The sequence below is a fragment of the Pisolithus orientalis genome (genome assembly GCF_024613125.1).
Source record: "Pisolithus orientalis strain OTSU chromosome Unknown F5J12scaffold_2, whole genome shotgun sequence".
Classification (NCBI taxonomy): domain Eukaryota; kingdom Fungi; phylum Basidiomycota; class Agaricomycetes; order Boletales; family Pisolithaceae; genus Pisolithus; species Pisolithus orientalis.
The window spans coordinates 693,296-708,063 of record NW_026260783.1 but is presented as its reverse complement, the minus strand read 5'-3'; the positions used below and the strand labels follow the sequence as shown (position 1 = coordinate 708,063).

The 14,768-nt window shown below is 50.3% G+C and overlaps 7 protein-coding genes across 7 annotated transcripts; 5 read left to right on the top strand and 2 right to left on the bottom strand.

The window, feature by feature from the left end:
- Positions 1 to 42: 42 nt before the first annotated feature.
- Positions 43 to 2,428, top strand: F5J12DRAFT_711965 (uncharacterized protein; the record flags this gene model as incomplete). Its single annotated transcript, XM_051740737.1, has 7 exons — positions 43 to 216; positions 273 to 365; positions 421 to 573; positions 632 to 790; positions 842 to 992; positions 1,047 to 1,431; positions 1,483 to 2,428. The coding sequence occupies 7 exons, from the start codon at positions 43 to 45 to the stop codon at positions 2,426 to 2,428; spliced, it is 2,061 nt and encodes a 686-aa protein (XP_051604796.1).
- A 106-nt stretch (positions 2,429 to 2,534) lies between these two features.
- On the bottom strand, positions 2,535 to 3,573 carry F5J12DRAFT_185202 (GatB/YqeY domain-containing protein). The gene is made up of 6 exons (XM_051738289.1): positions 3,525 to 3,573; positions 3,337 to 3,471; positions 3,234 to 3,277; positions 3,152 to 3,184; positions 3,019 to 3,084; positions 2,535 to 2,928 (listed from the first exon to the last, which is right to left on the bottom strand). The coding sequence occupies exons 2-6, from the start codon at positions 3,416 to 3,418 to the stop codon at positions 2,641 to 2,643; spliced, it is 513 nt and encodes a 170-aa protein (XP_051604795.1). The 5' UTR covers positions 3,419 to 3,471; positions 3,525 to 3,573; the 3' UTR covers positions 2,535 to 2,640.
- Positions 3,574 to 3,586: 13 nt separating this feature from the next.
- Positions 3,587 to 5,318, top strand: F5J12DRAFT_796476 (uncharacterized protein). Its single transcript, XM_051744121.1, has 4 exons — positions 3,587 to 3,757; positions 3,921 to 4,487; positions 4,572 to 4,596; positions 4,653 to 5,318. The coding sequence occupies exons 1-4, from the start codon at positions 3,650 to 3,652 to the stop codon at positions 5,180 to 5,182; spliced, it is 1,230 nt and encodes a 409-aa protein (XP_051604794.1). The 5' UTR covers positions 3,587 to 3,649; the 3' UTR covers positions 5,183 to 5,318.
- A 978-nt stretch (positions 5,319 to 6,296) lies between these two features.
- On the top strand, positions 6,297 to 9,155 carry F5J12DRAFT_712621 (uncharacterized protein; the record flags this gene model as incomplete). Its single annotated transcript, XM_051740774.1, has 7 exons — positions 6,297 to 6,897; positions 6,951 to 7,089; positions 7,140 to 7,374; positions 7,406 to 7,868; positions 7,920 to 7,996; positions 8,044 to 8,233; positions 8,281 to 9,155. 7 exons carry the CDS (start codon positions 6,297 to 6,299, stop codon positions 9,153 to 9,155), a joined length of 2,580 nt encoding a protein of 859 aa, XP_051604793.1.
- Positions 9,156 to 9,410: 255 nt separating this feature from the next.
- Positions 9,411 to 11,746, top strand: F5J12DRAFT_185108 (uncharacterized protein). The gene is made up of 2 exons (XM_051738288.1): positions 9,411 to 9,902; positions 9,960 to 11,746. Exons 1-2 carry the CDS (start codon positions 9,421 to 9,423, stop codon positions 11,611 to 11,613), a joined length of 2,136 nt encoding a protein of 711 aa, XP_051604792.1. The 5' UTR covers positions 9,411 to 9,420; the 3' UTR covers positions 11,614 to 11,746.
- A 277-nt stretch (positions 11,747 to 12,023) lies between these two features.
- F5J12DRAFT_185085 (P-loop containing nucleoside triphosphate hydrolase protein) lies at positions 12,024 to 13,112 on the top strand. The gene is made up of 2 exons (XM_051738286.1): positions 12,024 to 12,157; positions 12,213 to 13,112. Exon 2 carries the CDS (start codon positions 12,213 to 12,215, stop codon positions 12,972 to 12,974), a length of 762 nt encoding a protein of 253 aa, XP_051604791.1. The 5' UTR covers positions 12,024 to 12,157; the 3' UTR covers positions 12,975 to 13,112.
- Positions 13,113 to 14,132, bottom strand: F5J12DRAFT_185086 (P-loop containing nucleoside triphosphate hydrolase protein). Its single transcript, XM_051738287.1, has one exon. It carries the CDS (start codon positions 14,019 to 14,021, stop codon positions 13,251 to 13,253), a length of 771 nt encoding a protein of 256 aa, XP_051604790.1. The 5' UTR covers positions 14,022 to 14,132; the 3' UTR covers positions 13,113 to 13,250.
- Between the last annotated feature and the right edge of the window lie 636 nt (positions 14,133 to 14,768).

Below are 14,768 nucleotides of genomic sequence, written 5' to 3'. Positions count from 1 at the left end.
TGCACTTTACTAGGTCCACAACCGTTCTCCACGGTAGTAGTCATGCCCTGGACCACACGGAGTACGATCGTATCCTCGCTATATGCCCACAAGATGCTGCTATACGCTCTGGTGTCCTCTGTCGCAGTGACCACCACCATTGCGAACGCCCTCAAGAGGCATAGCAACTTCTACTCATTGACCATATATCTGTCCAAGAGCAATCGGAGTGTACTGGTATGCCAGTTGGTCGTCGTGGTGTTAGTGTACTATGTTGACGCAGGCGGTTTAAGATCCTGGCAAATTTTGGTCTCCTCTTTGCATTGCTGTGTGGGCGGGCCGCACAATGTATATTCTTTGGAGCCCTCCGGCCTCAAGAAGTAGAAGTATATCACTCCACTCTTTCGACGGCAAAAGAGATTCTCACATGATCATATACAGCGTCTATACGATCGCTTGTGGTTCTTCGTAACAGAGTCTCTTCTCGCATTCACAATCTTCCGTGATGACTTTGACATACCATTTGTGCTCATGTTTGGCTTCCTCCTCTTCATCAAGTCCTTCCACTGGTTGGCCTCGGATCGCATTGAATGGGTCTGTTATCCCGCTTCTCGTTACTCCATTAGTACTCATCTTAGAGATACCACGGTAGATGGACCAGCGACCATATCCCGGCCCACCAGCTCAATTCCATGTTCGAATGGGGTCGTTAATGTTTCTCCTGTGGTTCATCGACGTTTCCATGTTTGCTTTTGCTGTCGAGAGCACTACCAAAAATGGGGTCAGCGGTGTGATGATGTTCGCCAGTGAAGTCAGTGTCTGCCAAGCTCAGCCGTAGCATTGGACTAAAAGGCCTTTGCAGTATGCCATTTTAATGGCAAGTGCTTTGAATATTTCAGCAAAGTATCTTATCTGTGTCGCGGATTTACGCCGAGCTCGTCAGCGAGGCGGGGAAAACGCTCCGCCTTGGCAGAACAAGAGCATGTGGGTATTCTACGTAGAACTGGTAACTGGTACGTGTTGTGTCCCTTGCATTTGTGGTATTTAAGATCCAACGTATTTTCTAGATTTCCTAAAGCTCACCACATATCTCATATTTTTCATGCTCATCGTCGCGTTCTATGGTTTGCCTCTCAACATCATCCGGGATGTGTACCTCACTGGAAAATCATTCATCTCACGCCTTCGAGCCCTTTTCCGATACCGGGCGGCTACCCGCAATATGGAGGAGCGCTACCCGGATGCAACTGAACAAGAGATGTTAGCATTGACAGACCGAACTTGTATAATCTGCCGTGAGGAAATGCTCATCCGCGGTAACTCGGGTGAAGATGGCTTACCGGCGTCATACGATGGGCCCAATACCACTCCAAAGAAGCTACCTTGCGGACATATTTTTCATTTTTACTGCCTACGCTCCTGGCTTGAACGTCAGCAAAGCTGTCCAACTTGGTAATGTGTTCTGCTCTCTCTCTCGGTACTCTCATTAACGAGTCATCGCAGCCGTCGTAGTGTGCTCGAAAATGTAACACAAGACCAGAACCGACCTCAACAAGTTCCGCCGCCCCCTCCACTACCACAGCCCGCAGCGCATCAACTCAACGGAGCCGGTTTTCCTGCTGCACAGTTCCCACAGAGAGACAATAATGGCCCAACGGGAATCTTGGGCCGTTTGGCCCGCGCAGGACAACCCCCTGCAGGTCCCAACACTGGTCAGCAGAACTCGCCAACCGTCCAAGGCTGGGTGCCGGGACATGCTCCCGGTGTCATAATACAATACAACATTCAGTATCAGACTGGCCCACATCCTCAGGGGCAACTGCGATCACCCATATCGACGTTCTCTTCACAGGCGGTCCCGCCATTTTCTGGGTTTGTCGGACCCAATGGAAGCTGGTGTCGTTGGGAGTTAGACCGACGATGGTTAGATCAAGATGCGACACGTTCCCGGACGGACATGGGCAGCGCAAGCACTTCAACTTCCAATCCTCAGGTGGAACATCCGCCAGTGGTTGAGGAGTCAGGAGCTTCAACTGATACAGCTGCACCCACTGCTTCCCGTCCCTCGTCTCCTCATGCATCTACGTCGCAGAGCAATGTTACGCCAATTCCAGCTACTCTACCTTCTCTCATACCGTTGGAACCTTTCCATCTTCCTGCCGTATTGAGTGCTTCCCGTACTGACCGAAGTTCTCCGCAATTGGGCGTCATTGCTGATACTCTGGCTCCGGCGGGGGCAATTGTATCCGATGAGCAGCTGATGCTTATGGATCGACTAAGCCGTGAGGCTATCAATGAAAGATTACGCATCCTGGAGAACGTGTCGAGGACCATTGATCGTTGCGTGGAAGATCTACTGAGGGTGAGAAGCACTCTTCCTGTGTCTACAGTCACGTCGTTGCATTCGACAAGCCGTAATGCCGAAGCTGGCCTACGTAAGCTTTACTGAGTTCGATAGACAAGCTCGGACTAACGTGTGTTTAGGTCCAAGTGTAGCAAGTGATGCTTCTACTAATACGAGGGAGCAAACTGAAACCTCCAGGGTGTCATTGTGAAGGAGTGTGGCTGAATCGCGGAAGTCGTATACTGTTTGTGCTGAGCATTCTATCGTATGGTTGACTATGTGAGAGTCCACGAACAGCGTGCCAGAGTGATCATTAATCAAGAACGGTTGGCGTTAAGCAATGCTTCAGCTCTACGCTTGACGAAATTCGAATCGACATTAGACTTGTCCACCTTAGTATAAAATGCTTTGAGGACATGTCCGGGCACTTTGCGAGGATTGGCATCATCTGTCGTACATCCGCCCATTGCTTCCTCAAGAGCATGGTCGACCTCACTTCCCGACAACAAGGGAGGTAGCAATGCGGCAATTATTTCGGCTTCACGAGACTCTTTGGCTGCGAGATCAGGCCGGCTGCGCTTCGTGAACTCGGTGGCAGATTCCATCTAATGGAATGACAAGTATCAGCCGCAAAAACTGGGTGGCACTCGGTCAGGACTAACCCGCCGAGAGAATGCTTTTCGCAAAACCCGTACTACTGCGGAGGATGGGGCCTTGGAACCCGCGGCTTTATCGAGACTGTGCACCTCGGAAAGTACAGACTATTACCGAATATACATGAAAGATGTGAGGAAATAATGCGACTCAGAAAATATATATACAACTCACCCTCAGGGTGGTAGAAGCTACCAAATATCTGTCCTGTGAGGACCTCAACGAACGATCACCAAAAATCACCCAACGACTATACCTTCATGGCCATCTTAACTGCCGCGTTAAGCTCATTGCGGATATCTTTGCAGGAAGGACATTCAAGGTCACTCATGATGCTGGTCCAGATGTTTAGGAAATACCTAGGTTAACGTGGTTTGAATGAAAGTAACGGGAAACGAAAGGACCCGGTCTTGGCATGGAGCGACGGAACACGTAGTGCATAGTAGTAGAAAGTCACTACGCAAAGTCTGCGTTACGGGTCCAGATACTTTTCCCTACAGGATCACAGTTGAGTTTGTCTTCGTAATAAATGGTAGAGTGGACTAACCAGTAATCTCAGTGATGTATTCAAGAGAAAAGAACAAGTTGGCCTGATCACATGATCAGCGACGTTTTATGTAATCAATTGTTTGGAGTTATCATAGATCCAGCCTGCTTGCCTCGGGCTGGTGCATGTATGCCATGAGCTCGCCTCAACGTCGAGTTCCGCTTCCTAATGCGAGTTACGTCGCCGAGGTGAAGAGAACTTGTTCAGCTCTGTGTGACAGTCAGAAGATTCAAGTAAGTGACCCTCTTTTTGACTAGGGTCAGGTTTTTCGATCATCCTCGAGATCCAAATCGCTGGACGCAGCACAGTGCGGCAGGCGGCGAGCGATCCTGGCTTGCATTACTCTTACTGTTAATTACCGAGCCTCCAGGCTGTGGCTGAGGCGCAGTTCGACAGGTGTCCACGACCGCGATCAAACGCCTTTTGTTTTCCCCTTCTTTCCTTTCCTCATTCAAACGCGTATCAGGATACCATGGTTTGAATTTTCCCCTCAACTTTCCCTCAGTGCTTTCCGAAGTGAATTTTTTGTCGGTTCTCTCCCTCCTCAACTTCGGCTCTGGCTACCGAGTACCACTTCATCATCAAACTGGTCGTGGAGCTTGGGACAGTATCCGGGCTCTCATGTTTGGCCTCTACCTGTCCTCCTCAACGGGCAATGGAAACCTGTTGTCTGCAAAGGGCATGCAGACTATTAGCGAACAACAAATTGCCGACCTCATGTCAGTTAATTTATATATTGAGCAACCTCACAATGAAATACCTGGAGTATCCATCAATACACTCGGGGGGCCGCTCTATGACCTCGTTAAACTCATTGCTGCAACGCTGCAGGAGACGGGAAAAATTTTAGAGGACCTAGGGGACCCGGATCTTGGCACATTTGTGGTCAGGAGCCTCAGAGAAGCCGACGCAGCTAAGCATGGCGCAGACCCCAACGCGGGTGCAGATGCTATTTTATCTAAAGTGAGTCTCGCAATTCCCATTACAACTTATCAGCTGTTCACACTACCATGCGATAGTTGGTTGGTGCTTTCCCGGCGTTTCGAGACATGGACTATCATAGACAACCAGCGTAAGTTGCCTTGCCCTTTGAGTGTCAGTTACTCACTTCGCTGCGCATGCTGACAGCCGTCTACTGTTTCAAAAAGGCTCTGTTCCTTATATACGCGATCGTTATCCGGTTCGGAATCCGCAGCACACCTCCGTTCCCACTTCTAAACACGTCTCAAATCCCAGTGTTTACTGATAACGTTCTTCCATCCATGCTTGTCCACTTGGGAGTCGTCGACTTATCGAGGTCGACTGCACATGGACTACATACTATATTTCCGAATGCTGCGGACAAGGCTCAAATAGATTCCCTCCTACAGCCACTGCCAAAATCCCATACATCGGACTCCGAGAAGTTATTCCCAACAGAAGGACCCGCGTTGAACCTGGAACAAGCCTACGTATTGCGTGCTGCAGCACTTGACGCCTGCGAACGGATTGTCCATGTAGCGCGCACTCTCGATCCAGATAGTCTACAGGCAGATCAAAAATGGATCCAATCCATCACATTGCCTGAGCTAGATTTATGGCTCTGGGCTGTGGCTAAAGACAGAGCGGACTACAGAACGCTAGAAAGGTTTACACTGCGAGACACAGTTTTTTTCTAAATAGGTGGTCCTGATTGATAGCATCAGAGTTGTCGCAGAGCAGCAGATTATAGAACACGCCCTATGTAGGGGTTTCCAGTGCGCAGCCTTGTTCTTTGGTAATTTGCCGTTTACCCCAAAAAAAGTGTGGACCGGATGCTGGATGACAACCAACCCTCGACAAGTTTGACAAGTTTGATGCGGTAAACCCGTGCGTCATCGTCAATGTAAACCAACAAATCACAGCACAACACGGGAACAATTCTTTTTTTTTCTCGGCGGTTGAAATCTGGCATTTGAAGCTATGTTGAAACAGCATCCTACTGGAGTGGAAGACATAGTTGTTGGCTTCTAGTCATTGTCTCACGGAGAACACGCAGAGCCGCTGACTTTATGTAAGTTTGCAGGGTGGAGTACTGTGATTCTTGTTCTCGACTTCGAAGGAGTCCGTCTTGGGAAACAAGAAAAGTTGCCGTTTCTATGACTCAGACATGGGCAAAGGGCAACGATACCGGGCTCGTGATGTCATGGCAAAGGTTACATGGGCCCCGTTGTTGAAAGGCAGCGTTTTAATCCGCCTGCTAAGGGAGCTAGTGCTATCACGATCTGGGACTCAGCTCAGGAAGCCTGCTACAATATGCTTTACAAGACTTGTCGGGTTGCGGCGGCACTGGGGACGAGTCATATATAGTCCGTGAAGTCAGTGCGAAAGCCCAGCGCAGGAGAGTGGGTCAGTGGAGGTCAACGGTTACTATAAGTTGCCTAGTCACCACCACGACGGTCGCGAGTCTGATGAGCAATATCCAATCAAGATCAGAGTGCCCAGAAACGTGAACTAAGGCGGGACGCACTGCCTGACCATCACCCAGGCTCCCACCTTCCGATGCTCAACCTATGTCGTCCGAGTGATGATTCCTAGGTGATTTGAGCCGGTAGCGATCGCGAAGGCCTATAAATTGTAGGTCAGACGTACATAACAGAAAAGTTGGGCATCCGAGCAAAGCGTAGACCATTCCCAGTATTTTCACCCCGAGCTCCCGAGCTAGTCCATTCCTGGGAGATGACCATCGTTGACAGTGAGATATACTCCACACCACCGACTTCGCCAGTGCAAGAAGACGACTTGGCCTTGGAGATGTTTTCCGACAGCACCATTCGTCCTTCTCTCTCTAGACCAGGTAGCCGAAATCGACCGTCAATATGCCCGTCTCTGTCGCGGCTGCACACCGACATACCTTGGAACCCTGGCTTTATTGTTGACAACGCTGATGAACGGTCGCCAACGAAAATGATTGATTTGGTCACTCCACATCATGGTAATGGTGATGGAGCCACCCACCTCATCACACACCTCGAGTCACCACTATCAAGCTCAAGCCCAAGCTCAATGTCGACCACAGGTTCCCCAAAACCCGTGGTAATGAATCCAAACCAGTTCCCCAAGAGGTCTCCTTGTTTCGTCCACTCGCATCTAGATAAGGGCGCTTCTCTACAAGATTGGCTCCGGGACAAGGAAAAGGAAGTCCTAGGCATCGACCTCGGCATCGCGAAGTCGCTCCAGAGTACCAAGCCCAAAGATCACAGCTTCTACCCGTCCAATACTCCAGAGTTGCCATGTGCGGATCGCGCAGAGCCTGTGATAGCCGAGAGTGGCGAGGACGAGGTCCACGGTGGAAGCTTAACAAGACAATTGGCAGAGACTGCTACAGGTGTTCGAGAACTGAGTCGACAGCTTGGTATTTCCGTCAAACTCTTCCGTTCTTCCCCTTTACTTAAAGTCCACGTGTAGGTCGGGCCAGGATTCGAACTAACATACAAAGTGTCTTAATCGTGACCAAGGCTCGGGACAACAGACTCATTAAACTCACCCGAGACTTGGCTCTCTATTTCATGCTTAAGCCTCGTCATGGGGACCGCGGTCTTGTGGTGTGAGTCGTGCTTTGATCACAATGATCTTGGTCGCTGATACCTCTTGCAGTTATGTTGACCATCAACTACGAACGTCGAGGCGGTTTGACGCAACTGGAATACATCGCGATCACCCTGAGCTTTTTCGGCCAGTTCCAAGACGAAGGTCGACAAATTCTTCCGTTTCGTCGTTGCAGGATGAAAGCACCGGCGTCGGAGAAGGTCAACTCAGGTACTGGACAAGCGATATGTGCGCCCGCAGTGCACACCTGTTCGACTTCGTTGTCACGGCAGGTACACCGACTGTTCTGTTGAACCTGGCTCACATGCTCCTAGCTCGGAGGTGACGGGACAGTCCTATTTACTTCTTGGTTGTTCCAAAGAATCGTCCCTCCTGTCCTCCCGTTTGCACTTGGCTCGCTGGGCTTTCTGACGAACTTTGATTTCGCGGACTATCCTGCTGTCGTCGACTCGTGCATCGATGCAGGGATCCGCGTTAACCTGCGAATGCGCTTTACGTGCACTATTTACCGTGCGACATTGGAGAAACGCAATTACAAGAAAGCGGTCAAGAAGGGCGAAACAGGAGAAATCATGATGAAAGATATAAGAAACGGTGGGTGGGAAGCTGTGGAAGCAGGTTGGTCTGGAGGATCGGCCTCCCAAGACGTCGGCAAATGCATGAAAGACAAAGAAATTATGTGCTTCACTACGAGGCCGGTGGAAAGTTTCGAAGTATTAAATGACCTTGTCGTGGATCGAGGACCCAGCCCTTATGTCAGTTTGTTGGAACTTTTTGGTGAGTTAGCCATCTTAATCACATGTGCGTAAGTTAACGTCGACCACGAAGGTGATGAGCACCACATGACAACTGTGCAAGCGGATGGTCTCTGTGTTGCCACTCCTACAGGTTCAACGGCGTATTCAGTGAGTAGCATTACTCGCGCTCAGGAGTTGCTCTGACATCACCGCAGCTGTCTGCTGGTGGCTCCTTGGTTCATCCTGAAATCCCCGCCATGCTTATCACCCCTATATGTCCTCATACTCTTTCCTTTCGACCCATGCTCCTCCCAGATAGTATGGAACTACGTATATGTGTTCCGTACAACTCACGCAGCACCGCTTGGGCTTCGTTTGATGGCCGGGGGAGGGTAGAGTTGAAGCGTGCGTATCTCCTGGCTGCAATTATTGTAACTAACACACATCCACAGAGGGCGACCATGTCAAGATCACTGCTTCCAAATTCCCATTTCCGACCGTCTGCGCCGATAAGCAGTCGACGGACTGGTTCCATTCCATCTCGCGTACTTTGAAGTGGAATGAACGGGAGCGACAGAAGTCGTTTGTTGTGGTCGAGGAAGGTTCTCCGGCTAAAAGGATCGTGAAAGAGGGTGGTTCAGACAGTGTTGTGTCAATCGAGGAAGATGAAGAAGACGGGAGTGAGGATGAGGATGATTTTGATATCCATGATTCATCTCCAGAGGCTCCTACGAATGGGGGACCCACCCGCCTGCCACATGAACAAAACGAGAGGGACGTTGCAATAGGAACTGCCAAAGTTCAAGAAGATACATCTAGGGACGACAGCCTTTCCACCCCCGAACTAGCTGCACTTGCCCTTGTCGGGGGACGGAACATGAAGAAGGCCGGACGCTCAAAGTCGAGGTCACGATCGAGATCTGGTCTCCGTTCAGGTGTCGATACTCCCGGACGCTTCGCCGGGCCTACCCACTCTCCTCCTCAGATTATGCGACATCAGGGACAATACACCGCGCTTGGTCCAACCCCACCGTCACCCACTCAGTCAGACTCATCCAATGATTCGCTAGCAACTATGGACCTGGCCCAACGAGGGGCGCGCGATGATATTCACAGCTGTGAACATTATTCCAGCAGTCGTAGCCGCATTCCCAGGGACAGAGAGTATGAAGACAACCCGCAAACGCCCACTGTTCCCGTTACTGCTCCTGTGAGAAACCGCCAACACAGGAGTAGCTCCAGGGATCGTCACGAACACCAGCCATGTCGTGCATTTGCGGTGTGGGGAAATGATGAAAGCGACAGCAATACAAGTGACGACAACTGACCACGTAGCGAACTCGAACTCTTACGTTTACTTCAATATGCATATGGCTAATTATTTTGCGCCTCAGGGACTTCGGGGAAAGGTACTTTGTGCGGATAACTCGAGGGTGATGAGTGTGTTTCTTGTATGTATGTATTGCATTTGCTACAATTAACATGTACGACTTGGAAGTACTTGCTGTTTACAAAAATTCACGAATCACGTGAGCAGACACGTCCGCGCGTCGCGTGACCCCGCTAGACTACCTGAAAGAGTCTCTTCAGCCATGCCCGCGAGTTCCGTCGAGAATCATAGTCAACCGACAATTTCTCGCATAAGCCGGCTTATGCGGCCTCTTAGAAGCAAATGCACCGCCCTCGCAACTTACATGAAATCCACTGGCAAGTCCTCTGGAACGTCGGCCACTCGGGGCAGAAGTTCGGTCCCACTGTTGGCCTCCGCACGCGCGACGGGGATTCACAGGAAATCCGCATTGGAACATAGCTCAATGACTGACCACGAGCTCACACGGCACATATACGCAGTTAGTGGTGCTTTTCGCAATATTGTGATTGCGATTTTTGGAACGCCATGCAGCGAACGCATCATCAGTCTTGCCGCCATATGTGGCTCAATCGTAGGGGGTAGTATTCCGGTGACTGCTTCTGATTTCTCTGGGAGCGCTTCCTTAGACGACCCTGTGGATGAAGATATAATCAGGGCATTTACGGAAGAAATCTACGAATCCGTTCCGTCTCATTATCGAAGGTATGGTTTGATATTTTCGTGAGACCCGTGCGTAGTTTGTGAACCTATTCTTACTAGGTTTTCGGTCGTGTCGCATGCTTTATCCATCGTCCTGCATACTTCACGCCATCATACGCTTATCAACATTCTTTTGGACGTCTGCATATCATTCGGCATACTGCATGATGCACAGAACCTATTGAATATAGTGCTGTCCCAAGTTTTCACCTTTCAAAACCCATCTCGTCTTGACCTCGTCACATATCCAGCGCATGATACATATCTTGTTGATCTCCACACTCGATGGATCAGCGCCGATATGAAACAGAAATCTGCACGCGATCTGTCACCCTTTACCACATCGGCATTCTGCCAAGCAGTACTCTCGACCTTTCCTCTCTCGGGGAATCTACCCTTACCGGCTTGGAATGCACTGATCAAGTTGGTCAATGCCATCGGACGTCAAGATGTCGACGCGTTCATCCGTATGATCAGCGCCTTGACCACGTTCCTGTTTTCCAGCGGAGCCCATCGGTTGGCTGGGAATATCTGTACCGGGGAGCCGCGACTACAGCTCGTAGAATGGTTAAATGACCTGTGGGACAGCTTTGCCCCATCATGGGCTATACCCGACTTGTTTCCGAGCCAAAGATTACACCTGCTGGTCGACGTGTTAGAGAAATGTTGCACTGACGGTGGCGAGTTTGCGGCAGGGGACACACTGTTTGACATCGTCGCTGTATTTGCAACGCAGGCGCTAATTCACTTGGAGGATTTCGGCGACAGACTGGCTTCTATCTTACGAGGAATAACCCCTGTACCAACGACTTACCACCGGTTAGTCTTGTATTTGAATCAGCGCGAGGATACCCAAGAGTTTCGGGTCTTTTCCGAACACTTCATGTCCCAACTCAAGATGTATTCATCAGTTCTGTGCTCCAGAAAGCTCCTGAAGCTCGATGCATCCTTATGGGCATGCGCACTCAGCTATTTCGAGAGGACAATCAAAAACCTTCCTCAGGAAAATTCTTCTCTGCTAGCAGAATATCGACGCAAGCTAATGGATACCGTTGACGCTGCTGAGCGCAGATGCTTTGGTCAGACTCAACCCGGTAGCAGTCCTCCAGTTTCCCTTCCTCGCCGGTTCAAAGGGGGTCGTCGACATCATCTACGGAAACCGAGTGGACACTGGGAGTGGGAAGAAATGGTGGGATGTTGGATCCGCGCCACTCCAGTCCACAAGCAGAAGGAACGACTTGGCAACGACCAACCTAACCTTGAAGTTCGATCGTTGAGACACATTGTTCGCGAAAAACAAACTTCACATGTCGGATTCGCATCTGCATCACGAGTTACGAGGAACGTTGGGAGGCGGCATTCTTCGCAACTGACACTATGCGAGCTCTCTGATTCAGATATTAGAAGATCGGAGCACGACGATACACGAGAAGCCTGCTCGGCTTATTCACCTCGATGCGGACCACTATCAAAAAGGCCACGGACTAACTTTTCAACATTGCTTGCTGACGCTCAAACGAATCGAGTGGTCTTGCATGCCAAGGGATCCTCAACGATACCAGAAAAATATGTCATTCCCCCTGCTGCTTCTCACTCATCCCCACCCACACATCGGGCGGTGCTATCACCAGATACTCATCATAACTATCAGGCTGAATCCGTACTTTCAGATGATTCACTCGATTTATTTGCGCCATCCTCTCCATCGCAGTGAACAACGAGCCTAAGGGTCTTTGCGACAAGCTGGGTTTGGTGTGGTGTACCATGTCTCTAAGAGTTGCAAGTTGCTTTCGCATTTGTGACTGGTATTGCAAGGCCTGTACGTATGGCGGCCTCATCTGGCTCCCAGCTAAGGGCCCATTTATGCAATTATTTAAAGTCCAGCGCCTCTGCGTTGGATATCCAAACATCACATCTAGATGTTCCGGTCTCTCCACTTAGGCACGTATCGCATATTTGTTTCGCCTATTGTGGACGTGCTGCCTGTTAGCCATGAGGCCGTGCGGCTGACTCGTGGCAGGCTTCCTTGTTTGCTTCGCTGATGGTAATCACCGTGGGCCGACCCGATCTGGATTAAGCACCAGCATGTTGATGCATTTTAGCGACTATTTCAGTGTAGACTGAACCCTTCATCCCTGCTGAGTATAAGCCTCTGCCAACGACCCCCTCGTTCTCGATTCCTAGCGTACCTACGCGTTCTCGCAAGTGAATCTCATATCTTGACCTCCCATATCAGCGGTATAGGCCTCACCTGTCCAGTATGTTCTCAAGTGCTTACCTTCTTGGGTCCTTGTCTAACACATCGCTACCTAGATGTCTATAAACATCATACTATTTGGGGAGACGGGTGTCGGGAAAAGTTCTGTCGTAAACCTTATTGCGGGTCGAACCGTAGCAGAGGTTTCGCCAGATGTCGAAGGGTGCACACTGCAGTCGAAGGAATACAAGTTTGACGTCGGCTCGACTCGTGTCAGTATTTGGGATACCGTCGGCCTGGAAGAACCAGAAATGGGGGTGAATGGTTACATCCCTGCGATCGAGAAGGCCTGGCTTCTCATCAAGCGATTGAGAGAAGCCGGAGGAGTCGACCTCCTCCTCTTCTGCATCCGCGGAAACCGGGTTACTATGACCACCCAAAGCAACTATAGGCTCTTCTATGAAGTCCTCTGTGGACAACAAGTGCCAATTGCGCTCGTGATTACACACCTGGAACGCGAGGTCGACATGGAGGACTGGTGGACTCGAAACTACAAGAGTATCGAGAAGTATGGTATCAAGTGCGCTGGACATGCTTGCGTGACCGGGATACCAGATAACAGAGGACCAGAGGGCAAGTATTGGAAATCGCAGAGGGCAATCCTCAGCTTGCTGCAGCAACACGATGGGTCAGGAAGGTATACCATGCCGGAAGGTGACTGGCTTGCAAGGATCATCAAGGGGCTAAAGCTCTTCACGGGCGATAAAGTTGGCATACCGAAGGGGAAAAATTTGCAGAAAGCTCTGGTCAAGCGATGTGGATTGGACGCAGAAGCCGCACAAAAAATTCTGGAAACAATGACGGATAATGACAATTGACTGGCTTGGACATGGCAGAGGGAAGGGATTCGGCGTGACGTCCAAGCCTGTCAGATATGTATACTCTGGACTGCTAGCCATTCAAGTGGCTTTCCACTCCACAGACATGTAGATATACGTGCTACGGAAGTACCGTGATGTCGCAGCATAGAAAGCATGACTATCCTCGTTTGTTACTCGAACCTGAGGGGCCTGTTGATTTAATAAACAACAGCAAAGATTCGAATGCCACGGACTGTGAGATGTACAGAATATCTCTACATTATAATCAGTCGATCAAGTGAAAGAATGCCTGTCTCCGTAACCTCGCAGCTGCGCCGCCAAACGATGCGCTGTTTCCACATCCAAACCACACCGTTTGGTTAAAACACGTGAAAAGTCTTTCCCCCAAGAAGAGTTGGTCGAAACCAGCGACGCTAGATGTTGAAGAAGTCGGGTGAGCCACGGCTCTGGCGGCATAGCGAATCTGCCCCGGCTGTCATGCTGAGACAGGAGGCGACTAATCGCCTCTCTCGATTCACGGAACTTTTCCTCCTTGTCCGTGATGCCGGTAACACAGGCGTGCCCAGCACTCCTGATTCCATACCTCTCGATGTTACCTTCGTTCCTCCCCCACCAATCCTCCATCCGGTACTCCCTCTCCAAGTGTGTGACAACAAGAGCGATCGGAACTCGCTTGTCGCAGAGAACCTCGTAGAAAAGGCGGTAGTTGCTCTGTGTAGTAGCGGTGATCCTATTCCCGCGGATGCAAAACAAGAGGAGGTCGACACCGCCAGCCCTGCTCAGTTTTTGGATTAGATTGAAGGCCTTCACTATGGCTGCGTAGTAGCCATTCACGCCCATCTGAGGTTCCTCGAGCCCTACAGTGTCCCAGATTGTTATTGTCCTGGAGCCGACCGTAAACTCGTAATCTGTAGAGTTCATCGTGCAGCCATCAGCATCTGGCGACACTTTGGCAACCTGTCTTCCAGCGATGAGGTTAATTACAGAGCTTTTGCCTACTCCTGTTTCTCCGAAAAGAATGATGTTGAGAGTGTTTGGAGACATGTCTGCGTAGGCTGCTCAGTGCATGAGCTGTAGGACGAGCATTATGTCTCACCAAATTTACGAGGTCAAGTACACTTGGATAGTAGGTCAATACCACCGGCGTTTCTTACTTGGGTGGTCAAGCTGCCGTGCGGCCAACGCGAGGTCGTGGGTTGGGCGTAAGATGCAAGGCAATGGCCCTCAACCCATCATTGAAATCGAACGCGTGTTGTTAGGGATGCTCACACGGGTTGGAACCCGAGATCTGAGATGTCCCCGTGTTTTCTTTGACAGAAAACTAGAAAGATCCGTCGACCGCATCCTCGATCTATTAGTCCTTGTAGAACGGAGCGGAATTACTACATTAGGCAGCGGACTACTACTCTGACTATGTAGCTCAGGTACAAACATTAGTAAATACCGGGCGCTACTAGTACTTGCCTTGCACCCGACAGTCGATGATTAGGATGGGCTCCTGCAGGCACTGCACTCATTCATATACGTTGTCTCAATGTATGACACCGTCGAGTGCAGCGAGCTGCACGCATTACGATGGAGCCTATCACGATACAGGACCAGCACTCACAGGATATGTCCCTGCAACGCGTTCCTTCGTCGTGTTACGGTGGACACGTTCCCGACGCACGAATACAACCCAACCCTTGAGCGCTTGAGCTCTATTCTCGCAGGAATGGTAATCTTTCCATTGTCCGGCGTCTGCGAAAGTCGAAGCCTCCTTCTCATAAGTACCAGTTTGAAAGCGAGGAA

Bases quoted from the DNA above. Each gene is read 5' to 3' on its own strand.
- F5J12DRAFT_185085 (XM_051738286.1), top strand. From the start codon at position 12,213: ATGTCTATAAACATCATACTATTTGGGGAGACGGGTGTCGGGAAAAGT.
- F5J12DRAFT_796476 (XM_051744121.1), top strand. From the start codon at position 3,650: ATGTATGCCATGAGCTCGCCTCAACGTCGAGTTCCGCTTCCTAATGCG. The intron at 4,488-4,571 runs GTGAGTCTCGCA...CGGCGTTTCGAG, and splicing joins CAGATGCTATTTTATCTAAA to ACATGGACTATCATAGACAA. The intron at 4,597-4,652 runs GTAAGTTGCCTT...GCATGCTGACAG, and splicing joins GACTATCATAGACAACCAGC to CCGTCTACTGTTTCAAAAAG.
- F5J12DRAFT_185202 (XM_051738289.1), bottom strand. From the start codon at position 3,418: ATGCACTACGTGTTCCGTCGCTCCATGCCAAGACCGGGTCCTTTCGTT. The intron at 3,085-3,151 runs GTGAGTTGTATA...ATTCGGTAATAG, and splicing joins TAGCTTCTACCACCCTGAGG to TCTGTACTTTCCGAGGTGCA. The intron at 2,929-3,018 runs GTACGGGTTTTG...TCATTCCATTAG, and splicing joins AGGCCCCATCCTCCGCAGTA to ATGGAATCTGCCACCGAGTT.
- F5J12DRAFT_185108 (XM_051738288.1), top strand. From the start codon at position 9,421: ATGCCCGCGAGTTCCGTCGAGAATCATAGTCAACCGACAATTTCTCGC. The intron at 9,903-9,959 runs GTATGGTTTGAT...TATTCTTACTAG, and splicing joins GTTCCGTCTCATTATCGAAG to GTTTTCGGTCGTGTCGCATG.
- F5J12DRAFT_185086 (XM_051738287.1), bottom strand. From the start codon at position 14,021: ATGTCTCCAAACACTCTCAACATCATTCTTTTCGGAGAAACAGGAGTA.